This window comes from Chiloscyllium punctatum, chromosome 7 (assembly GCF_047496795.1).
Source record: "Chiloscyllium punctatum isolate Juve2018m chromosome 7, sChiPun1.3, whole genome shotgun sequence".
In the NCBI taxonomy this organism is placed as follows: Eukaryota; Metazoa; Chordata; class Chondrichthyes; order Orectolobiformes; family Hemiscylliidae; genus Chiloscyllium; species Chiloscyllium punctatum.
The window spans coordinates 115,657,983-115,684,061 of NC_092745.1; the positions used below are offsets into that span (position 1 = coordinate 115,657,983).

Sequence of the window (26,079 nt, forward strand, 5' to 3'; positions counted from 1 at the left end):
GTATTTTTGTTGGGCTCATTCCCATGAGGAACTGAATCAAACCCGCTTAAATTAATAATAAAAAAAGGAAGTCCATTTAGTCCATTGTGCCTGTGCCTTTACTAACACTTTGGAAGATCTATCCAGTTAGTTCCATAAGTCTAATCTTTGCCCATTGTCCTCTGTTTTCTCTACTTAATATATATATCCAATTCTCTTTTACAAGTTACTATGTAATTTGTTTCCACCACCTTTCCAGGCAGATCACCTGACTCACTATGTTCTTTTTTTCTTCTCATCTCTCATCTAGCTTTTTGCCAATTACCTTAAATTGGTGTTCTCAAGTCACTGAGTCCTTTGTGAGTGGAAATAGTTTCTTCCTATCTACACTATCAAAATCCCTCAATTTTGAGCACCTCCATTAAGTACACCATGACTTTCTCTCCTCCACAGAGAATTATCCCTCCTGCTTTGTGTAATTGTTAATATAAACTTCCGTTACTCACTAAGCATGAGGCAGGAGGAAACCACATGGATTCCTAATCATAAGTAGTCATTTGTACAACTGGCCGTTTTGAGCAACTGGTTTTAAAATTTTCGTTGTCATAATGACATTGCAGAAGTACAGCATCTCACTGATAAATTATAGATAGATCTGAGCTGAGCTGACTATGATTGGATGATTACTTGTGGTTTTCATTATATGTGGATGTCATACCAATAGGCTGACAAACGTTTTTATTCCAACTTAGGATGAAGGCTAGAAGGTTGACAAAGTGACCCAACAAAACAAATCTTTGTTGCACATTAATGCCATCTCTAACACAATCCAATTTAGGACCAATCTTTCTACAGGATACTGATGTATGCAAGGTTAAAGGTAGCCCAACTATAAGGCTAGAGTCACACAAAGATAGGCATCTTCAAAGAAAAGGCACGATGCAGCAACACTGTCTTACCAGTGTCTTCCATTTAATTAAGTTGATATTTTGATGCCAAAAATGTCTGATGTGTCTGGTTTACAACTCATTAAATGTACTCTGACATGAAGGAAAAGGTGTTGACCAATGGTCTTCCAAATTCCATAGTATACAGCTGCATAGCAATCTAGAATGCGCTGCTTAGGGAACAAATATGCTATGGACAAATGGCAACCAGACTGAGTATTGAAGAGATTTGAAGTATATTGCTATTGACAGAGTTATATTGATAAAACAAATAATGATAATCAGTTTTTATCATTGCTTCACTTGCTCAGCTATTGGCGTTTGTATTGGTCAAAAAGGTAGTCTGAACCAGAATGAGCTGACATTAGTACAGAATTTATTTAGTATTCCTGTAATAATGCACTCATTGTTATTTAGATAAGACCATAAAGCCACAAAATGTAGGAGCAGAAGTAGATCATTCAGCCCATTAAGTCTGTGCCACCAATAAAATATATCCTTTGTAATAAATTCTGGTATGAACAGAGTTCAGTCCAATGTCCTACAGTATCTCTTTTTTGCCTTTTTGAATGAGGTGGTAAGATTGGCAGTATTCTAATCGTCCAGCACTTACCTGGATCTAAACATTATAGGAAGATGATGACTAGTGTGTCTACCACCTCTCTAGCTATTTCTTTTAATATCTTAGGATGTAGCCCATCAGGTCCAGGGGACATCAATCTTTAGCCCCATCACTTCCTTAGTCCTTTGTCACTAGCGACTATTATCGTGTGCATTCCCTCTCCCCTTTTCGCCCCTTCATTTAGTATTTTTGGAATGATATTATTGTCTTCTACTGTAAAGACTGAGGCAAGGGATTTACTCAACTCTCCATCATTTCCCATTGGTTCCTAATTTCTATTTTCCTAGCTTCACTCACTAAGGAATGTTTCCTTTGGCCTCTCCTTCCTTTTTATATATTTAAAGATGACTTTGCTGTCTATCTTGATATTATTTGCACGCTTACCGTCAACGTTTACCATCTGTCCCATTTTTAAATTCTCTTTCGTTGGTTTTTAAAACTTCCCTAATTCTCTGGCTTACCATGAGTATTTGCCACATGATATGATTTTCTTTCAATTTAATGCTATCCTTACACTTCTTTGGTTAACCATGGTTGGCTTACCCTATTCCCGGAATCCTCTCATTTCTCTCTCAGCCACGGCCCATAAGCCTCATTCCTGATGAAGGGCTCACGCCCGAAGTATTGATTCTCCTGCTCCTCGGATGCTGCCTGACCTGCTGTGCTTTTCCAGATCTCCAGTCCTCATTTTCTCCAAGGGAGAAACAGCTAATATTTCACTTGTATGACCTATCACCACAACTTAAAAAGCTAGAAATATTAATGATGAGGCTTATCTTTAAAGTTATAAATTTAGTCAGTTTAACACAGCTCCTACAAAGGGCACATTGCTTGACAACAGACTCCAAAATTGAAATAATTGTAAAGTTGCTAACTTGATGTATTTACCCACTAGTTCTGTAAATATAACTGACAATGCTGACAAGGATGGTGCAATTTTTTTCATCCAGAGTGGAATTCTCTGTCACAGAAAGCAGTTGAGACCAAAACACTGAACATTTTTAAGGAATTAGATATAATTGTGGCTTAAGTGATCGAACGGTATGGGGAAAAAATGGGAAAAGGTTATTTAGTTGAATGACTAGCCATGATCATAGTGTATGATGGAGCAGACTCAGAGCCAATGGCCTACCACTGCTCTTAATTTCTATGTTTCTATAACCTTCTCTTATTTCCAAAAACCTTCGGGCTACCACTGACAATTTGATGTTTATCGTTTCCTACATAAATTAAAATCACATGATTGCTGTACCTTTATCCCAAGCACCCAATATTCCTCACATTTTTCTGCATCATGGTTACTGATAGAGGGCCTGTGACATCTACTAGCAACATCTTTCCCTTACTTTCTCTCACCTCCATCAAAAGTATTTTTACATTTTAATCTCCTGAACCAAGGGCATCTTTAACTACTGGCCCAGTGCCATCCTTTATGAAAAGCTACCATCCCACCTTTACCTAATTTCTTCCTGCACTGGAAGAGGTGAACATGAAGGTCCTGCCTTCACAATCTCACTACTCATCTGAGGTGTGGAATTCCCTGAGGATAAATCCATTACCAGTCATCTCTCTTTAATAAGAGCACAGCCCTATGGTCCATGGAAATATGGCAAATTTCTGTTGCCTGTTCTTCTTGAATGTCATATGCCCCTCAATATTAAGGATATAATCTTTGTCATCATGCAGCTATGTCTCCAAAATGCTAATAGTGCATACTTACCTCCTTCAATGTACTAGCAATTCATTGACTTCATTACATTTGTTATCAATGATTCTTGCCATGTCACAAAAGGAATGGGTTTAAGACAAACTATCAAAATAGAGATAAATGCTATCTTTGCATTAAAACTTTGAACATGTATGTGAACAGACAAATACAAGAAAAGTCCTATTCAGATTTAACTTAACTTCCCAACAACAACAACAACAAGTTACTTAATTCAGTGGGGAGCAATGTTATTTATTCCAAGATGGGAGATAACCTCAGGTAAGATGATGTAGTCGGACTTTTGAGCCTGGAGCATTTCCGCTCTGTCCACTTTTCTTTTTGTTTCTTTTCTTAATTCCTCTGGGCAGCACGGTGGCTCAGTGGTTAGCACTGCTGCCTCACAGCACTAGGGACCCAGGTTTGATTCCAGCCTTGGGTGACTGTGTGTGGAGTGTGCATGTTCTCCCCGTGTCTGCATGGGTTTCCTCCGGGTGCTCCGGTTTCCTCCCACAGTCCAAAGATGTGCCGGTCAGGTGAACTGGCCATTCTAAATTGCCCACAGTGTTAGGTGCATTAGTCATAGAGAAATGGGTACGGGTGGGTTATTCTTTGGAGGGTTGGTGTGGACTTGTTAGGCCGAAGGGCGTGTTTCTAGACTGTAAGGAATCCGATCTCTCATCTTTTTTCTCTTCTTTTTTATTTTACGTACCTCTTGGTGAAGAGCTCAGTTGCAACATCAGCAGGAGCGAATGGGCCCAGCAGCATGGACTTGTGGCGGCAGCAGAGCAGTTTGAGCCGGTTTGGTACCCAGCAGCATTGGGGATGTCTGCATTGGCAAGGATTCAGTGGCAAAGGCATTGGTGGAGGAGAGATGGCACTGAAGAATGGGGACTTTTGTTCCAATGGTGGCAGCACTGTGAAGGGGATTCATGCCTGGTCACGAGGCCCATGATGGAGCATGTAACAAGGAGGACTGTGAAGTTGGACACTTGCTTTAATTCAACGTTTTGATTTATTTTCAGTGTTTCAAGATGGCGCCAGGCAGTGGCAATGCTATACAATACTTTTTACTGTATTTTATAACAAGTTATATGTGCCAATAAATAAATCATATAAATCAAGTGGTGATATGAAAAAGGGGAAAAAAGCTTGTATATCATTAAGACATAAAATGTAATTAAGACAACCTTGATTATCCGAACGAGATAGGCGGGGACAACTGATTGATTGTTCGGACCTCGATCTCTTGATCGAATAATCTGAAATTTGGATAATTGATGTCCGTGTAACCAAGGTTGTTCTGTGATTATTCTCAAGACTGCAAATGCAGCTGGCAATGTTCACTTTTTTAAAAGCTGAACTGCATCTTATTGGTTTTGTGCTCCTTTGAGGTATGTGCTTAAAAACGTTCCCAATCCAGAATTGATAAATTCCATCACAACTGAGACATGAAGATGGAACATGTTAAGTGGTACGGAGATTTAAATTTTAAAACAATCAAATGCATATCTTATTTATTAGCCTTACATTGGTGTTGTTCATCTCCAAGGTTTTTCTCAGAGCACTATAACAAATATTAGATCTCCTCATGGTTGTGTTCTTTCACCGTTGCCTTTCATCCTCTAGATGAGTGAATGTTGATCACACTATGGTGACATTAAGTATGCGGATATGGTACTTTTAAATCTCAAAAGGAATAGCAAAGTAAGTTATAGGAGAAACTCAAAATGGTCCAGTAACAATTCTTTGACACTAAACAAAAAGGAAGAACAAATTAAAGACCTAGAAAAAAAACAGTTATTCATACTGCTCCCAAGATGATTCATGATGTGGAAATTGAAATAATTACTAGTGACAAATTTCTATATATAAAAATAAGTCGAGATGGAGAACAGTGTACAAATGCAGTCACCAAGGAACATAAATGGTCCTACTATCTCAAAATTAAAATCCTTTAAAGTTGATCCCACAATCTGAAATGCTGCTATCCTATCTGGATGTCTCTCCTGATACTGTGGTGCTAGGAAAATAGACTATTTTTAAAAAAGTATAAAAATTACTGAGTAGATAAGAAGGGGATTTGATGAATGGACCTTTTGTGATTAAACCTATTCTTGAATGATCTTGATGAAAGTAAAGAGTGTCACGAACAATGAGAATCACTCCTCATCTCATCACTGTTATGTGTGTTTACAGAAAAGCCTACAATTTTTCACATGCAATAAAAATTGGATCTTGAGCTAATGCATGCCTTTTTCTAGAAAGACATTTAATAGTAATTTGGTGACTGGATGAGGAACTTACCAGATTTTAGTGTATTGGAGAATCTTAACTACATATTAGAATTAGACCTTTGCAATTTTCTCTTTCTTGCTTTTTTTTAGTTTTTTATATGAATGAGCAAAGTATCCAAATGAACCTGTGCAACATGAAATTGAAATTGTTACTTTTCCCATCAATACACAGATAGAATTACTCAAAATACATCACACTAGCAGGTGTCAAAAATGTTTATTTAGACGTTGTGATCTAACATGATTTACTTTTTGAAATAAAGTACCTTAACATAGGCAGTATGTTAAAGAGTAATTAAAGTATAAGTTTTGTATCATGGAAATACATTATGCTTACTTTTTCAAAAACAATTCTTGTTAATTCTGTTGGTTAGATGGAACTTGGGACTCCATTGAAACAAAACATCAAACATGTCCAATCTTCTTGACAATCTAGAATAAAACAAAATATAATTAAACTCCAATGACATGATCAAACAAGTTGCAAAATAAAAAGGAATAACCACAAAACAATAATGAAGAGCCATAATGGACTCAAAAAATTACCTCGGTTTCTCTCATCACAACGCTGCCAAACTGACTGAGGCTCCTCAACACCAGTGTGCTGTACTCACATAAATACTTTAAAATTGATATAGTATCCTTCATCAAAACAGTTATTAGCCTGGACGGCCTGAAAACAGGTCTATATTGATGTGAATACAAGACAGAACAGGGCAAGGAGAATATTGGGAACATTGAGAACTGTCCCACAATTAACAAATTGTGGGACACTACAGCACAGTTCATTGGTTCTGTTACTCAGAAAAGTAAATGAAGGTAAATACTTGAAAAGGGTTTTAGATCAGAATTTTGTGCAATATTTTGTTTCCAGTGGAAACTACATTGATATTAGTCTTCTAATTATTGTTAATCAGAGTTTTGAAAAATAGGAGCCAAGAATGATTTATTGAGTCAGAAATCTACATCGCAGAGGAAGGCCCTTTGGTCCATCACATTCACGCTGGTCAAAAACTCTTCTAATTCCATTTTCTAGCACTTGGACCATGGTTGCATATGCCTTAGCATCACAAGTGCACATCTAAATATTTATCTTAAATATTATGAAGGTTTCTACCTCTATCACTCATAGAAGTAGTGAGTTCCACATTCCCCCCATCCTCGAGGTGAAAATGTTTTTCCTCATATCTCCTCTAAAGCGTTCTGCCCTTTACCTTGTATCTATACCCTGTATCTATACCCTCGTTATTGCTTCCTCCATCCTAATATATTGCTTCTTGACTACTCTACCTATGCCTCTCAAATTTTATACATCTCAATCACATCCTTTCTCAGTCTTCTCTGCTCTAAGGAATACATCCCAGTCTGTCCAACCTCTCTTCATAATTGGATACTCTCCAATCAGTTAACATCATGGTAAATATCCTTTGCACTCTCTTGTGCTATCACAGCCTCCCATAATGTGGATTCCAGAACTGCACACAATACTCTAGCCTCACCAATGCTTATAGAACATAGAAAAGTACAGCACAGAACAGGCCCTTTGGCCTATGTTGTTGCGCTGAGGATTAATTCTAATGTAAAATAAAAAAAAAATTAACCTAAGCACCCCTCAAGTCACTGCTGTCCATGTGCATGTCCAGCAGTCGCTTAAATGTCCCCAATGACTCTGCTTCCACCACCACTGCTGGAAATGCATTCCATGCATTCGCAACTCTCTGCGTAAAGAACCTTCCTCTGATGTCCCCCCTATACCTTTCTCCTAATATCTTAAAACTATGTCTCCTCATGCCAGTCAATCCTGCCTGGGGAAAAGTCTCTGGCTATTGACTCTATCCATCCTCTTGTATACCTTGATCAGGTCACCTCTCTTCCTCCTTCTCTCCAGAGAGAAAAGTTTGAGCTTAGTCAACCTCTCTTCATCGGGATGGGTCCATTTGCCACCGCTGATTCGCCGCTGCCAATTAGCCACTGCCCTTTCACCACCGAGGATGCTTCGCCACCACCCAGGACGCTTTGCCACCGCCCACTGGCCGCTGAGGATGATTTGCCACCGCAAGTGTGTGTAACTCATTTTTATGTATAAACCAATAAAATGATATTTATTTCACCTTTTTTTATCAATATGTACTATGTTGTTGTATAAATAAGGGGACTGAGAAGTAAGAAAGAACAGGCGGGAGGGAAAACAAATCACTACATATATACATTTCCGGTGGCGAATAGTCTCCAGAGGTCAGTGGAGAAATGCTGGTGGCGAATCGGCAGTGGCTAATCGGTGGCGGCGAATGTGCCGCGGAGAATCGTCACTAACCCCTCTTCATAAGGCAAGCCCTCCAGTCCAGGCAGCTTATGGGAATAGGTGGAAAAAAGTCAACTTGAACAAGATCAGATCAGTCATGATTTTGTTGAATGATGGAGTAGACTCAGCGCCTAGCTTACCCCTGAACCTATTTCTTGTGTTTTCTGCCCTTCCCAAGGCAATTAATTGAGATAGTTGGAGGGAGATGGCGATGGTAATGCAAAGCAAGGGTGCACAACTTGCAAGTTGTCACTTTCTAATCATTATACTCCATAATCTTGGCCTTTTGCATAGCCTATGTAATAACAGATCCTATCCACACACAAAATCAACGTTCAGCACATTAAATACTACTCTAATTACATTATGTATTTTTGTACAACTGGACTTCACACCGAATACAAGTGTTGTCTAAACTAACTAAAATAAATGGATGTTGTCATTTAATATCCAGTTAACAATGTACTCCCATTGTGTTTGGTCAGCAAAAGGCTTATTTTTGTGATTTAGATTCCTACAGTGTGGAAAGAGGCCCTTCGGCCCAACAAGACCACACCAACCCTCTGAAGAGTCCCATTTCCCTCTGACTAATGCACCTAACACTATGGGCAATTTAGCATGGCCAATTCACCTGACCTGCACATCTTTGGACTGCGGGAGAAAACCGAAGCACCTGGAGGAAACCCACACAGACACGGGGAGAACGTGCAAACTCCACACGGACAGTCGCCAGAGGCTGGAATCGAACCTGGGTTTTGCAAAAGCAGTTAAGGTTTTCATAGCAAATAGATAACAACTCTCTTACTGTCTGTTCCCATCAAGAAGCTTAAATTTCCAAGTTCTCAATAAATATTTTGGATTAATTCAACTCAAACATAGGTTTGGTTTATATGGATCATAGGTATGCAGTCAGATCAAAGTCATGACTAGTAGTGTCCCACAAGGATTTTTTTCTGGAGTTTCAACTGTTCCCAACATTTATGAATGCTGTATTAACACAAAGGGACATAACGTTAAAATGAAAGTCAGGTCATTCAGGAGATAAGTTGGAAACACTTCCTCACACAAAAATGTGGAACTCTCTCCCTCAAAAGCATCAGATGATCTTACAGTGTTAAAAGAAGTGGCTAGAGAGATTAATAAGCTGATTTTAATTTTCCAGAATTCCCTAGTTTCAGGAAGGTTCCATTCGATTGGAAAATGGAAAATGTAACTCCTTTCTTCAAAAAGGGATGGAGACCGAAAGGAGGAAACTATAGGCCAGTGAGCTTAACATCTGGAATAGGAAAGCTGTCAGAAGCTTTTATTTAACATATAAGAAGGGCATCAAGATGTGTTCAAGATAATCAGGCAGAGTCAACATGGTTTTGTGAAAGTGAAATTATGTTTAACCAAGTTAGAAATCTTTGAAGATGCAATGTGTCGTGGATAAACGGGAACTGGTGGATGCAATGTACTTAAATTCCAGAAGGCATTTGATAAGGTGTCACAATGAAAGTTATTACAAAAAAAAGAGTAGGGATAAAATATTGGCATGGAGGGCTCTCAGCATCAGTGCTCGAGCCTCAATTTTTAGCAATTTATATAAACTTGGATAAAAGGGACAAAGTATGGTTGCTATTTGTGCTGATGACACAACTGTAATTATGAAGAGGATGTAAGGAGGCTACAAAAGCATGTGGATAGGTTATGTGAGTGGCCAAAGATATGGCAAATGGAATATAATGTGAGAAATGGAAACTGTCCATTTCTGCAGGAAGAATGAAAAAGCGTATCATCTAAATGGTGAGAAATTGCAGAGGTCAGACATAGAGGGATCTGGGTATCCTAGCACATTAGATTGGATTAGATTACTTACAGTGTGGAAACAGGGCCTTCAGCCCAACAAGTCCACACTGACCCTCCAAAGAGCAACCCATTCAGACCCATTCCCCTACATTTACCCCTCAGCTAACACTATGGGCAATTTAGCATGGCCAATTCACCTAACCTGCACATTTTTGGACTGCGGGAGGAAACCGGAGCACTGGAAGGAAACCCATGCAGACATGGGGAGAACGTGCAAACTCCACACAGATTTTTGCCTGAGGCGGGAATTGAACCCGGGTCTCTTGGCGCTGTGAGGCAGCACTGCTAACCATGAATTGCTAAAGGTTAGTATGCAGGTACAGCAAGTAATTGGGAAAACTATAGATTTATTTTTGAGAGGATACCAGTACAAAAATGACTCATTTTTACAGGACACTGGAAGTATAACAGCACATCTGTTTACAGTATTGATTTCCTTATTTAAGGATTTAAATAATTGGAAGCAGTTCAAAGATGGTGCACGAGACATACATCTTTTGGGAGGGGTGGGCCTTATGAAGAAGGGTTGAAGAGGCTCAACTTATACCTGGAGTTTAGAAGAGCAATAGGCGACAACTGAAACACAAGATTCTAAGGGGTCTTGATAGGGTGGATATGTAAATATAGAAAAAAATGTGTGAGAATCTAAATTTAGGGATCACATTTTAAACCTAAGAACTCCACCATACAAGACGGAGATGAAGAGAATTTTCTAATAAGATCACAACTTATTGGAATACTCTTCCTCAAAAAGGTGGTAGAAGCAGTCTTTGAATTTTTTTAAGGCAGAGATAGATTTTTGTTAAGTAAGGAGACGAAAGGTTGGAGGGTAGGCTGGAATGTGGTTGCCAGATCAGCCATTTTATTGAGTGGCAGAGGGGGGCTATTCTTGCTCCTAATTTGTGTTTGTATAATTGATAACTTTAAATTTGAAATTGATAGAATTTTGCTGGGAATGGAGCCCAAGCAACGTAAGTGAATGGAGTTAGGCTGTAGACCAACCATGATTTCATGAAATAGTATAACAAATTGAGGGTCTGAAAATCTATGTGTATTCCTATGACATTAGAAATATGATAACATCCTAATTTGTAAGTGATAAAGATGCAAAAAAGTAAAGATGTTTACAACTGTTAAATGTTAAATAAAAGGAGGATGGCAACAAAGAGGGATTAGGAAGCAACAAACAAGACAAAGAATGGATCCATTATCCCCGAGAAAGGATCTTTACATTTCACAGGTAAAGTGTCAAATGAATACTTTCTAGTAGCCCTGAGGGGAACAATTAGGAACTAGATTCACGTTAATTATCACACTTTAGTAATTTATACTTTTACTCCTATAATGAGGATATCAAACCAGGAAAAATAGAGAGTATTCTATAACAAATAATCACTCATGGGCAAGAAGAAATATAGTACACACAAATGAAAGCTTACTGCTGGTCTTCAAAGCTTAAAAATTAAGAACACGCTCATAGAAAATAACTGCAGATAACTAAATGGAAGACTAATAGAGATTTGCTTCATAGAGATTTACTTCATATAGCTTTGTAATTCAAACTATGACAGTCTTTTAGGTTATCAAAATATTAGTTCCTGACCTGATCATTTTCAACTGTCATCATGACATTTGAAAATGTTTCTCAGGTTCTTCAGGTCTTCACTCTGGATATGAACTTCTTTCATAAGTGTAGATATAAACAGTTCGGAGGTGAGCTTCTGCAGAGCTTCCTGTAGTGCTGAAATCTTCACATCTAGCCTGCATCAAAACAGACATACAGATTGTAAGAATGAGTTTTTAAAAAAGGTTTGGATTTTTTCCATTATTAAAGATGTTTTTAAAAATTCAATTTTACATAAAATGACAAGTTAAGTTTTCACAACTGATGATCAATAAACATTTGTCAGTTGCCATACTCTTATCATAGGGTTGCGCTCTCATTGGAGAAAGATGGTGGTCTAACCAGAGGATCACTGGGCCTCAGGCAATGGGAGAGGTTGAGAAAGATAGCCTTGCATGGCGACCTCAGCCACTGCAGGAATTGAACCCAGGTTGTTAGCATCTCTGTGCATCACAAACTAGCCATTCAGCCAACTGAACTAACTGACTCCTAGTATCAGATGATTACAACACTTTGACTATGCATGAATCTGCGACACAAAATGAAGCAATCTCAATTTAAACAAAAGTCATTCAACACACTTTTTATCCAACAGAAAATATGTACTCGCTATATGCCAGTTTTGCACAAACTAGCAACGAAGGTGGGAAAAAGGTACAATTAAATTTAAGAATTTTAAAAATCAACTGCTTAAATTTCAAAAAACATGATCACAGACAAGGGTGGATTTATTTCACCTTTATTATGGAAATCTTCAATTTACAAGTTCCATCTTGCAGAGACCTTAAACAACATCTAATTTATTAGGAATGCAGTAGTGAAGCTGTTATCAACAAAAGATTTACTGTGACAGGTAGATGAGAAAAATCTTCATCTGCAATCTGTTAATGCAATATTGAGTTCCTTTTAAGAAAGTGTTAAATTTCTTGATAATGAATGAGTTAATTGTAATTTCTAATTAAAATGAGAGGGTTAAAATTCAACACAGAAAAATACATAATAAAAAAACCAAAAGAACTGCAGATGTTGGAATTCAGAAGAAATAAAACAGAAACTGCTTGAAAAACTCAGCAAGTCTGTCAGCATCCATGCAGAGAAAGCAGAGTTAACATTTCAGGTCCAGTGATCCTTCTTAAGAAGAGTACTGAAGGGTCATTGGATCTGAAACATAGAAAAATATGTAAATATTTAGCATCAATTACATAAATTAGTTGCAAGTTACCTTTGAAATATAGTCACTATTTTGTAGAACAGCATGTTTTGTTTAGCCAAATGAAGCTGTAGAAAACAACAGTTTTTTTAATATCCTTGAATGTTCCAAGATGTTTCATAGGAGCATCAAAAAAAAATTACGTAAGGAAATATTAGAATAGGTTACCAAAACTTGGTCAAGAATGTGGGGCTCAAACAATGAAATTAAAGGAGAAGAGGTGCAGAAGTTGAGAGAGAAAATTCTAAAACTTGGAGCCAGGCAGTTGAAAGCACAGCTACCAACAGTACAGCAATCAAATTTAGGTAGCAACGAGAAACCAAAATTCAGAGATTATAGAGGGCTAAGTCGGATAGAGAGATAAAGAGGCAAGGCCATGGAAGAATTTGAAAACAAAAAAGATGAAATTTTAAAATTGAGGCATCCCGAGATTGGAGCCAATGTAGATCAACAAGTACAGAAGTGACCATGAAGTGGACCTTTGGTGGGTGTTTGGATATGGGCAGAATCTTGGTGAAGTCAAGTTCATGAAGGGTGCAAGATAGATTCAATAGCCATAATATTAGCAACTAGACTATAACTGGGCAGTTACAAAACTGAAGCATACACATCACTTTTTAGGGTGCCATTTTTCCAGTCTTAAAATTTTCTTTTTAATTTCATTCCAAGCTTTGAATAATTGAGATCATCAGTCTTAAAATAAGATGAAAGTTTTCAATATATAACTGAACTTATGACGTAAACAGGCAAATTGTGAAAAAATGTTTCCCATTAATTTCACAGAATATGACTTTAGCAAGTTATGGCTTGATTCAATGAACTACAGAAATCTTGTGCTTCAAATATCCAGGCTTGCAAGATGTCAAGTTGAACACTATTTACCAGACAATCACTGTCATTATCTGAAATAGCTTCCAACATATGGGTAATGTAGATTTTTTAATCTACCTGCAATTTTCTGTAAACAAGCTGAGGTTATATAAACAGACATAAACACACACCTCTTATAAAAAATTGAATAGGGAGGGTAACTAGAACAGGTAATGAAGATTTGGTGTTGCAAACACATGCTGCAATTTGAGGAATCATACTGACCTAAATTATCAAGGAATATACATAAATGATTTATCTCTTTCATAGCAAGTACATGTGGTATGACTGTACGAGTACAGCCAAGCAATACTAAAGATCACATTTATCAGTCATGAAAGATTTCCTTTCATATGACAAAACCTGACCAGAACTTCTCAATAGCACACAGTATCAAAGACTAGCTGTACACAATTGATATATTTTCTAAGTCATAGTTATTAATTATTTTCCAAAGCACTTTTAAAGTAAAAACTGCTGTATACTATTTTTGATTTCTCTCATTTGCACCCAAAACAATTAAAAGGTTATATGGATTGTCAATGTTTTCAAAAGCATTGTCACCCGATATGAGAGAATAAGGCTCATCAAGCATTGACAACTAGTGCCATTTAGTGAAAAGAATTGTGAATTATTTAAGCTGCTTAAAAAGAGAGGAGCTGCAATTGTAATCATAATAATATTAGAAACAGTCAGTGACAGATTTAAAGACAAAATTGACAATACTGCTTTTTCAGAAAGATTCAAATGCTTCATGTTCCTGAATACCAAAAAACAAATGTTTTGTATGATTTATTAACAGTAACATGCATAATATTTATAATTAATAAAAAGAGAAGGAGACAAGAACAGAGTGGCAACATCTTATTTACGCAATGAAACATTTGCCTTAAAGAGATTAAAATACTTTGCTTTCAACACTATTTGAGAAACAGAATTGCAAAGACTCAGGAAATTCTCACCTTGGTCTTAACTGGGCAAGTAATTTGCACAAATAACAAAGCTAGCATACAAGTTCATGAGATAATAAGGAAGGCAAATGGAATGCTGGCTTTTTTGTCAAAGCGAATAGAATATGAAAACTAGGAAAGTCTTATTAAAACTACGCAAGGCACTAATTAGATTTTACCTAAAATACTGTAATCAGTTTTGGTCCATTTATCTAATGGAAGATATTCTACACTATAGGTAGTCCACAGAAGGACCACTAAATTGATCTCAGGCAAGGAGGGATTTTCTGAAGAGGAGAGGTCAAGTAGGTGTTGTCTGTACTGATCGGAGTTTACAAGAATGAGAGGTGACCTTGGGCGGGGGAGGGTGCGTGCGATAGGGTAGATGCAGAGAAATTATTTCCCCTTGTGGGAGACTTTAGGACTCACTGGCATAATCTTAGACTAAAGGGCTCCCCAGTTAAGACAGAGATATGGAAGGACTTCTGAGGGTAATGAATTGGTAGAAATCTTTACTGCAGAGGGTTATAGAGGCTTGGTCAGTAATTAGTTACAGCTAACCTAGATTTTTTAACCATTACAAGGAATCAATGATTACAGGGAATAGACAGAAAAGTACAGTTGAGGATTATCAGATCAGACCTGTCACAATCACACTGAATGGTGCAGTTTTGATGGGCCAAATGGCCTACTTCTGCCCCATGTCCTACAGTCTGTCCAACATATCCTCATAAGGCAATCTGTCCACTTCAGGTTTTTGTACATTTTACCTTCTTTGAACTGCATTCAATGTCATCTTTAAATAATACTCTATTCAGCACTCCAGATATTATCTCAATGCCCTGTAACAGCTGAAGCATAACCTTATTACTTTTGTACTCTGGCTGAAGAAATGAAGCAGTAGTCTGAATATTATCTCAAATATTTTTATTCCCCCAAAAAGCTAAATTCAAGATTCCATTCAGTGATAAATAGAAGAACTTTATTTTAGGAAAATTCTGATTTGGGATATACTTCATTCCTAAAAATATGAAATTATTGATATAAAATTACAAACACCTCAGTCATCCCTAAATGCGTATTTGTACATAATATTTCATGAACTGGGATGCTTGGGTGGATCTTCATTGATGTTATGTGGGTGCAATAATGTGGCCAAACTTAATTCCTCAACAGTTCAAAATAAGTTAAGACACGGTCAGCAAGTGCTCCTAGCAGAAGGGATCATTCAAATAGAGCACTAAGACACAAAAATAAATTTAAGGACACATGTTTTAGGGTATTATGACAAGTAATATGCACAAGTATATAAGGAAATCAACCACATTGCAAGCGCCTGATTTGTCCAGAAAAGCTGCCACCAAGTATGGTTATAGAGAATATGTTTTCAGCTACTCTTGTATCATTTTAATGCTCTGATTGCCAACATGCAAGTCTTACACAGATAGCAATGCCCACAAGTTAAAGGTACCAATTTTTAAAAAATTGGCATTTGGAAAGCCTTTCCAAAGGAGGAAGCACCCAGTCAACGATAAAATATTTTTGAATTTCTCTTCTATAGACCCCTAGGATTCAGAAACCCACAAAGTATATACAATTAAGGATAAATACTGCAAAAGTGTAATTTTATATTTCTGATCATCTGTGCCTTTATACATCGGGAGCAAGGACCAAGTGCAACCTTCAGATTAAAAGGATTAGATGAAAATCGGAAAGAGGTCAGGGCATGCGGATGTAATTGAACCCATCTTATTGCCATGCATTTGCTTTTGTTATATTCAGATGGAACCTAAAGTAATTTGCGAAATAAAGAATGAGAGTTGGCTGCTGCATTTCTTATGCAATGTACTACAGGTTGAAGTGCTACATCATCATTGGCAGAAGATTGTAATTACAGATTCATTCCCATTATAAATGCAGCATGGTAATATGCAATAAGAGAAGTTGATTTAGAAAATGATCACACAAACAAGGTTATTATACTTGAATATTTCTCTAAAATACACGCTGTGACCCAAATATGACTCTGTACAGTGAAAGAGCACCATCATCAGCATTGATAGAGACAATTTGTTGTAGTGACATCATGACTCTTACTACACACATACCATGCAAACCACCACAGCTGTTTTCACATTTACACTGGCCTGGAGTCAATTTTGCAGCAAGTTCACACAGTGATGAAATAAACAATTTGAACATAAACACATTACAATGCATTTAGTCTGCAATAGAAATGAGCTTGGAAAATTGAGCTACAAAATATAAGCTATAAAGCGTTTTGGGACTTCCTAATGAAAAACACTAAGTGCAAGTCTTTCTTTCTTTTTGAATAAAGCACCTCAATTAGTGAGAAACATTTAAAAGCTGGGTCCACTTACTCCAGGAGATTAAACTATGGATAGTCATTATAAAAGTATGGGATAAGAGGTCATAGTGATATTGTCACTGGAAATAGTAACCAAGTAATGAGGTTCAAGTGTCTAGGTTGAAATCCCACCACGCTAAAAGGTAGAATTTGAAATAAGAAATTGTACTGGAACAATGAACACACAAAGCAAGACAAATCCAATGTGGTCAACCACCGTTGCAAAATACTACTCTCAATCATTAGTAGAGTGATGGGAAGGGTCAATGTCATCAAGCAACACTGGCTTGGCAATAATCTGCCCACTGAGACTCAGTTGGGTTTCTCGAGTGCCATTTGTTGTAGCCTTGGCTCAAAATGGACAAGAGAGCTTAATTCTAGGGATGAGAGGAGAGTGACAGCCCTTGACATCAATGCTACATTTGATTGAATGTGGTATCAAGGAACCCTAGCAAAACTAAAATCAATGGAAATCCTGGGTAAACACACCTATGGTTGAAATGATACCTAGCAAAAAGGAAGATGGTTGAGGTTGTTGGAAGTCAGTCACATCAGCTCCAGGACATCCCTGCAGGAATTCCTCAGGAGTAGCATCAGAGGCCCAACTATCTTCAGCTGCTTCATCAATGCCTTTCTCTCCTTCATAAGGTCAGAAGTTGGGATGCTTACTGATGATCGTATGAAGTCCAGCACCATTCATTATTCCTCTGAGTTTGAAGCAATCTAAATCCAAATGCAGTGAAACTTGAATGATATCCAGGCTTGGGTTCCTGGCACTGTGAGGCAGCAGTGCTAACCACTGAGCTACTGTGCCGCCCCATGGTTTTCCTCAACTGCTAAATTCCCCACTACTGTGGTTGACGGTGCCCTTAGCTATGTTTAGTCCATTTCCTGCACTTCTGCCCTCATCCCTGTTCTTCCTCCTCAGAACACTGATAGGGGTCCCCCCACCTTCACTTTCTACTCCACCTCCACCGCAAAAGAACCTCCAGCTGGATACCACCTCCAAACAGACCTTCCTCTCCCCTCCCCTCCCTTGTCAGCACTCTGCAGGGACCATTCCCTCTGGGACACCCTAGTTCACTTGCTCACCAGTCCCACCACCTCCTCCCTACAGCACCTTTCCATGTAATCACTGGATATGTAACACCTACCTGTTTACTTCCTCCCTTCTCACTATCCAAGGTCTCAAACACATCTTTCAGGTGAAGCAGGAATTTACCTACACTCAATCTAGTTTATCGCATTCACTGTTCACCATGTGGTCTCCTCTACACTTGGAAATGAGATGCAGACCGAGTGACTGCTTTGCAGAACATCTACGTTTTGACGCAAAAATAACCCCAAGCTTTTAACTGCCTGCACTTCACCATATTATCTTCCTTAGCCAACATTTATTTCAAGCCTGTGGCAGTACTCCAGTGAAGCTCACTACAATCTGGAAGAACTGCATCCCATTTTCCACTTGGAGATCCTGAAGGCTTCAGGACTCAACATTAAGTTATATTACCTTTTCTTTTCTACTATCTAGTTCTGAAGAATGGCCATTGGACCAAAAATGTTAACTCTATATTTTCTCAACAAATGCTATCAGTCTGAGTTTCTCCCACAATTTCTGTTTTTGTTTCAGGTTTCCAGCAACTGTTCTTTATTTTATATTATTGTTGTTAAGGAAATAATTTCTCCTCATCTCAGTCTTAAATGGCTTACCCTGTAATCGGAGACCAGTTCTGGATTTTCTGGTCATCAGGAACATCTTTGCTCCATTTAACCTGTCACGTCATTATAGCTTTCTGGGTTTCTATGAGATTTCCCTCATTCTTCCAAGCTCCAGCAAATGTAGTCCTAACTGATCCAGTCTTTTTTTATAAGTCAATCCTGCCAAAACCTTTGTTGCATTCCATCCATCGCTGGAGCATACTTTGTCAGATAAAAGGAGATTAAGTGTACACAATACTGCAGCAGTAATCTCGCCAAACCTCTGTACAATTGCTTCTGTTCCTGCACTCTAATCATCTTGCAATGAAAGCCAACATATTTTTCTTCTTCATTCTCTGCTCACCTGAATCTTACTTACAGTGACTGGTGTACAGGGACACTTCGGTCTCATTCCTCTCCCCCTTTTCTAATTTATTGCTATACAGTTAATAATCTGCCTTCCTGTTTTTGCTACCATAGTGGGTAACGTCACATTTATTCACATTATTCTTCAGCTGCTATAAATATGCCCACTCACTCAACTTGTCAAAACCACACTGAAGCATTTTTGCATCAACCTCACAATTTATCCTTTCATCCAGCTTTGTGTTGTGTGCAAACTTGGAGATATTGCATTTAGTTCCCATATCTAAATTATTGATATATGTTATGAATAGTTGGAATCCAAGCACTGATCCCTACAGTACCCCACTGGTCACTGGGTGCCACTCAGAAAATGACCTGCTTATTCCTTTTCTTTGTTTCATGTTTTTGGCCAGTTCTCTATCCACGTCAACATATTACCCCCAGTTCCATGAACTTCAATTTTACATGCTAATCTCTTATGTGGGAATTTATTAAACACATTCTAAAAGACCAAGAAAGGCACACCCAGAAAATTGCATGCTCCATAAAATAGACACTGAATATAAAAAAAACCCAGCTGCAAACAATTCAAACCAATTTCTTCCATTACAAAGCAGTTTAGTGTCAAAGATCTTTTATCATTCAAATCATCACATGCCCAATATCTTGCTGAATCCAAAGGAAAGCTAAAACAAAATCTCGTAATGCAGTTTGCTGAAGAATATAGTCTCCAGGGCAAAGAATTTCCATTAGAAGTGATTAATATTTGATGGAAACACCTGAAACGCTAATGTTTATCTTGTGATGAGTTTCAACATTTCTGAAAGTCAAGGCCAGCAAGTATCAAAAAACCTCACGTTTACACATACGAATCTCAATTTTATACAGTAAACAGCACTAATTTTCACCTGCGTAGTGCAGTGTCAGATTTATTACAAGATTGAAGTCAGACTGCCACAAGGGGTCATAGTTTTAAGTGTTAGGAGGAAGGTACAGAGGAGACGTCAGAGGTAGATTCTATACGCAGAGAGTTGTGAACGCATGGAATGCATTGCCAGCGGTGGTGGTGGAAGCAGTCATTAGGGACATTTAAGCGACTGCTAGGCATGCACATGAATAGCAGCGAATTGAGGGTTCGTAGATTAGGTTGTTTTATTTTAGATTCGGATTAATAATCAGCACAATATGGTGGGCCGAAGGACCTGTTCTGTGCTGTACTTTCCTATGTTCTATCCCACTTTCCCAAATGCACACGGATAATAATACACAAAATAACAAAATTCATTTGTTATGCAATCGTATCATAGTTCTTGTGAAGTGACCATCAAAATGGGAATAAGAAGCAATAAGTTATTTAGTCTGGCAAGCCATTCTGGTCGATACACTTCAACTCCATTTAAGTGTCTTTATTCTATACATTCCTGAGCAATATTTACTTAACATACTTATCAAACAAAGCAATCTTGGTCTCTTTTGTCACACTTTTTGGAGGGCAGCGGGGGGAGAGGGGTATGGAGAGAGAAAGTGTATTCCAGTTTTCCACTGTCCTTTGTTTGCAAAAGTGCTTCTTCATTTTATTCCTATAAAAGTTTCCTTATAATTTTAAGTTTATTTGCAATTTGGATTTTCTGGCCAGAAAAAGGTAGTTTTTCCATATTAATCTGCTGAAATTTCTTAATCATTTCAAAGGTTTTGATTAGAACCCTTCAACTTCCTAAATGTATCGTATAAAATTAGATTTACCCAGTATAACCTTTCAGACCCCATTATCGCTCTTGTGGGCCTAAGTTGACTTTCTCAGAGACCAAATATCTTTGAGGTGCAGTGTCCAAGACTGAATGAAACACTCTGGATAGGGGCTGACCAAGATACTCCACAGATTAGACATACCCCCTTTTTCTACTTCAGTTCCTTTGGAATAAAGGCCAAAATTCATCAAAAAATTTTGATTATTATCTTTCAGTAATTTATGCAGAGATCCAAATTCCTTTGTTGGTCCAGAGTTATTAAATTTTTACCATTAAGAAAATATTTTAATTATCTTCTTGGGGATTCAAAGTGGACAGAAGCACACTCCCTACATTAAATCTGTCTGCCAACCTTTTCCACTCAGTGTTTATATTAGTTTGTAATTTTCAACTTCCATCTGCACAACTTTACCTCCTAAAATAGTGACCTTTGGAAGTCCAGACGTGTGATTATTGTATTCCATCATCCAAGTAAAATGACATAACTATGGGAAGCTGAGACCCCAGTATAAGTGACCTGGAAACACACATATATCCTCTCAATCAAAAGTACACTATCTTGATATCTGCCTTTCACTTTCAACAAATTACTTACCAACGTATAGAACAGAAATATCTCCAATTCCATGCACATACAATATCATCCAAATTAATTAACTTTAGTATGGAAATCTTAGCTAATACCTTCTAGAAATTAATATGGAAAATATTGAGAAAGAATCGGATATAGCATTTAGGGTTAAAGGGCTCAGAGGATGTGGGAGATAAATGGGAACAGGCTATTGAGTTGGATGATCAACCATGATTATAATGAATGGCACAGCCTACTCAAAGAGCTGATGGCCTACTGATCTTATTTCCAATATTTCTACCCACAGGCATTCTCATATCCACCACAGGGGAGATGATGGCCTAGTGGCATTATAACTGGACTATAAACCCAGAGAGATAGGTAATGCTTTGGGGATATAGGTTCAAATTCTATCATGGCAGATGTTGAAAATTGAATCCAATCCAATAAAAAGTCTAATGAAAACCATGAATCCACTGTCGACTCTTGGAAACAACTAGGAGAAAGTGAGGACTGCAGATGCTTGACCAGAGTTGAGAGTGTAGTGCTGGAAAAGCACAGCAGGTCAGGCAGCATCCAAGGAGCAGGAGAACTGACGTTGTGGGCATGGCCCTTCATCATTATTCCTGTGGTGACTTTCCAGCACCACACTTTTGATTGTTAGAAAACCTATCTAGCCCTTTGGGCAAGGAAAGCTGCTGTCCTTATTGGTTCTGGCCTACATGTGACTCGAGACCCAAGCAATGTTGTTGACTCTTAATTGCCCTCTGGGGCAATTAGGGATGGGCAATAAATAACCAGTGGCGCAAAAATGCTTGTGACAGACACATTAGGGACATTTAAGTGACTGCTAGACAAGCACATGGACGGCAGTAAATGGAGGGGTGTGTAAGTTAGGTTGATCTAAGATAAATGCTTGTACAACATTGTGGGCCGAAGGGCCTATACTGTGTTGTACTGCTCCACATCAAAAGTCACCAAAATGTACTCCTTATTTTACCTGAATAAACATAAACCAATTGAGAACTTGCCTTAATTTAAATAGTTGTTGCTTCGATTTTTGACATTTTGCTTTGTATGTTAAGTGTATGTTATCTTCCCATTAAACCTTTGTTCTCTGTTTGCTTTAAGGTCAAGGGTAATTGTTTCCAAATGAAGTACATAAAAACTACAGCAGTCTTGTTTTGAAAAATTTTAATTTTCCTTAATTTCTGTTGTGCTTATTTTTGCTATATAAAACACATACGAATTTTGAACTTCCATGAATGCATTATGATGGGGAAATTCCCTCAGAAATTGGTTTTATGTAGATTTTTGCACAAAGTTAAGATTCTTATGAAATCTAATTTTACTTCTGTTCATATATCAAAAGAACTTTTATCAATTTTAAAATGAGTTTAAAAATCGGATTAGTTAATATTTTGTCTGATAACCATATGTTATACTTAATGTACAAAGCAAAATGTCAAAAATCGAAGCAACAACTATTTAAATTAAGGCAAGTTCTCAATTGGTTTATGTTTTTCAGGTAAAATAAGGAGTACATTTTGGTTAATTTTGATGTGGAACAGTACAACACATGCCCTTCGGCCCACAATGTTGTGCCAAGCATTTATCTTGGCAACAACTGTTTAAATGAAGGCAAGTTCTCAATTAGTTTATGTTCTTCAGGTAGAGTAAGGAGTAAACACATGGAAATCCAATCACTCAATGTAAAATGTTACACTCACCACAGTCAAACAGGACAAGCTCAAAAGCGTACAATGCAAGGTAAATGTGAAGTAAAGATCTAACAACTTTTTAGGTACAAGTCATCGATTCAAAAACAAAAGGTTGCCAGTAAAAGGGTTGCAGTCAACACCAAGAAAGGCCATGGCAAACTTACCCATATGTTCAGATATTGATCACATTTCTGTGCATCTTAAACTTTTTGCATAAACAACAAAATCTGATGTAGATCATTTTTCACATGGTACAGATCAAGATATTTCACTGCACTTGTTTTTTTCTCAACTGAATACTTATACTGGTTGAAGACTTGCTATATACACAAATCTTTACTATTTTCTACTGATTCAAATAAGCAGTCAATAGGTAACACTGCGGTATCCATTGTCAACAGAAGAGAGATTGGACTCTGTTGCAGCAAAGGACTTATTCAGCACAATAATTGTACCTTGAAGTATTTGCCAAACTGTTCATAGCAACATATGAGATTCAAATTTACAAAAATTCAATCTTAAGAGTAAACAGATTTGAGATAGCTGGGGATTTCATGCCTCACTGACTTCATTGAGTTTTTTTTTTGAGGAGATGACAGTGATAGACAATAGACAATAGGTGCAGGAGTAGGCCATTCTGCCCTTCAAGCCTGCACCACCATTCATTATGATCATGGCTGATCATCCTCAATCAGTATCCTGTTCCTGCCTTATCTCCATAACCCTTGATTCCACTATCCTTGAGAGCTCTATCCAACTCTTTCTTAAACAAATCCAGAGACTGGGCCTCCACCACTGCGTTCTGGGGCAGAGCATTCCACACACCCACCACTCTCTGGGTGAAGAACTTTCTCCTCATCTCTGTCCTAAATGGCCTACCCCTTATTTTTAAGCTGTGTCCTCTGGTTCGGGACTCACCCATCAGCGGAAACATGTTCCCTGCCTCCAGAGTGTCCAATCCTTTAATAATTTTATACGTCTCAATCAGATCCCCTGTCTTCTAAACTCAAGGGTATACAAGCCCAGTCGCTCCAGTCTTTCAACATAAGATAGTCCCGCCATTCTAGGAATTGACCTCGTGAACCTACACTGCACTCCCTCAATAGCCAGAATGTCTTTCCTCAAATTTGGAGACCAGAACTGCACACAATATTTCAGGTGCGGTCTCACCAGGGTCCTGTACAGCTGCAGAAGAACCTCTTTGCTTCTATACTCAATCCCTCTTCTTATGAAGGCCAGCATGCTATTAGCTTTCTTCACTACCTGCTGTACCTGCATGCTTGCCTTCATTGACTGGTGTACAAGAACATCCAGATCTCTTTGTACTGCCCCTTTACCTAACTTGACTCCATTTAGATAGTAATCTGCCTTCCTGTTCTTGCCACCAAAGTGGATAACCGTACATTTATCCACATTAAACTACATCTGCCATGCATCTGTCCACTCACCTAACCTGTCCAGGTCACCCTGTAATCTCCTAACATTTCACCCTGCCACCCAGCTTTGTATCATCAGCAAATTTGCTAATGTTATTATTAATACCATATTCTATATCATTAATATATATTGTAATAAGCTGCGGTGCCAGCACCGATCCCTGCAGTATCCCACTGGTCACCGCCTGCCATTCCGAAAGGGAGCCTTTTATCACTACTCTTTGTTTTCTGTCAGCCAACCAATTTTCAATCCAAGTCAGTACTTTGCTCCCAATACCATGCGCCCTAATTTTGCTCACTAACCGCCTATATGGGACTTTATCAAAGGCTTTCTGAAAGTCCAGGTGCACTATATCCACTGGATCTCCCTTGTCCATCTTCAGAGTTACATCCTCAAAAAATTCCAGAAGATTAGTCAAGCATGATTTCCCCTTCATCAATCCACGCTGACTCTGACCTATCTTGTTACTGCTATCTAGATGTGTCGTAATTTCATTCTTTATAATTGACTCCAGCCACTGAGGTCAGACTAACTGGTCTATAATTTCATGCTTTCTCTCTCGCTCCTTTCTTAAAAAGTGGCACAACATTAGCCACCCTCCAATCCGCAGGAACTGATCCTGAATCTATCTAACTCTGGAAAATAATCACCAAAACAATTACGATTTCCAGAGCCACCTCCTTCACCTACCCTGAGATGGAGACCATCAGATCCCGGGGACTTATCAGCCTTCAGACCTAACAGTCTCTCCAACACCAATTCCTAGCAAATATAAATTCCCTTCAGTTCAGGTCCTTCAGCCACTGTTACCTCTGGGAGATTGCTTGTGTCTTCCCCAGTGAACATAGATCTGAAGGACCAATTCAACTCTTTTGCCATTTCTTTGTTCCCCGTAACATATTCCCCTGTTTCTGTCTTCAAAGGCCGAATTTTAGTCTTAACCATTTTTTTTCCCTTTCACATACCTAAAAAAGCTCTTACTATCCTCCTTTATATTTTGGGTCAGTTTACCTTCGTACCTCATTTTTTTCTCTGCTTATCTTCTTCTTAGTAATCCTCTGTTGTTCTTTAAAAAGCTTTCCAGTCCTCCATTTTCCCACTCATCTTTGCCATGTTATACTTTTTCTCTTTTGACTTTATATGTTTCTTAACTTCCCTCGTCAGCCACGGCCACCCCTGCCTCCTCATAGGATCTTTCTTCCTTTTTGGAATGAACTGATCCTACATCTTCTGCATTATACCCAGAAATATCTGCCATTGTTCCTCCACTGTCATCCCTGCTAGGGTATTGCACCATTGAACTTTGGCCAGCTCCTTCCTCATAGCTCCAAAGTTCCCTTTATTCAATCGAAATATTGTCACTACCGATTGTACCCTCTCCCTTTCAAATTGTAGATTGGAGCTTATTGTATTATGGTCACTACCTCCTAATGGCTCCTTCACTTCGAGGTCCCTGATCAATTCTGGTTCGTTGCACAATATCAGATCCAGAATTGCCTTCTCCCTGGTAGGCTCCAGCACCAGCTGTTCTAAGAATACATCTCGATGGCACTCCACAAAGTCTCTTTCTTGAGGTTCAATACCATTCTGATTCTCCCAGTCTACCTGCATGTTGAAATCCCCCATAACAACTGTAGTAACATCTTCACGACAGGCCAATTTCAGCTCCTTATTCAACTTACACCTTACATCCGGACTACTGTTTGGGGGCCTGTAGATAACTCCCAAGAGGATCTTTCTACCCTTAGAATTTCTCAGCTCTATCCATACTGACTCTACATCCCCTGATTCTAGGTCCCCCCGCGCAAGGGACTGA

At 38.3% G+C, this 26,079-nt stretch overlaps 1 protein-coding gene across 2 annotated transcripts in view; it reads right to left on the minus strand.

Moving 5' to 3' along the window:
• Nucleotides 1-5,751: 5,751 nt before the first annotated feature.
• Nucleotides 5,752-26,079, minus strand: part of rpap2 (RNA polymerase II associated protein 2) — a 135,815-nt gene continuing 115,487 nt past the window's right edge. For both annotated transcript variants that reach the window (XM_072574689.1, XM_072574691.1), the window contains 2 exons: nt 11,304-11,461; nt 5,752-5,982 (listed from right to left, as the gene is read on the minus strand). In XM_072574689.1, coding sequence (XP_072430790.1) covers nt 11,314-11,461 — 148 coding nt within the window. In that variant the 3' untranslated portion in view covers nt 5,752-5,982; nt 11,304-11,313. The remainder of the gene's footprint in view (nt 5,983-11,303; nt 11,462-26,079) is intronic.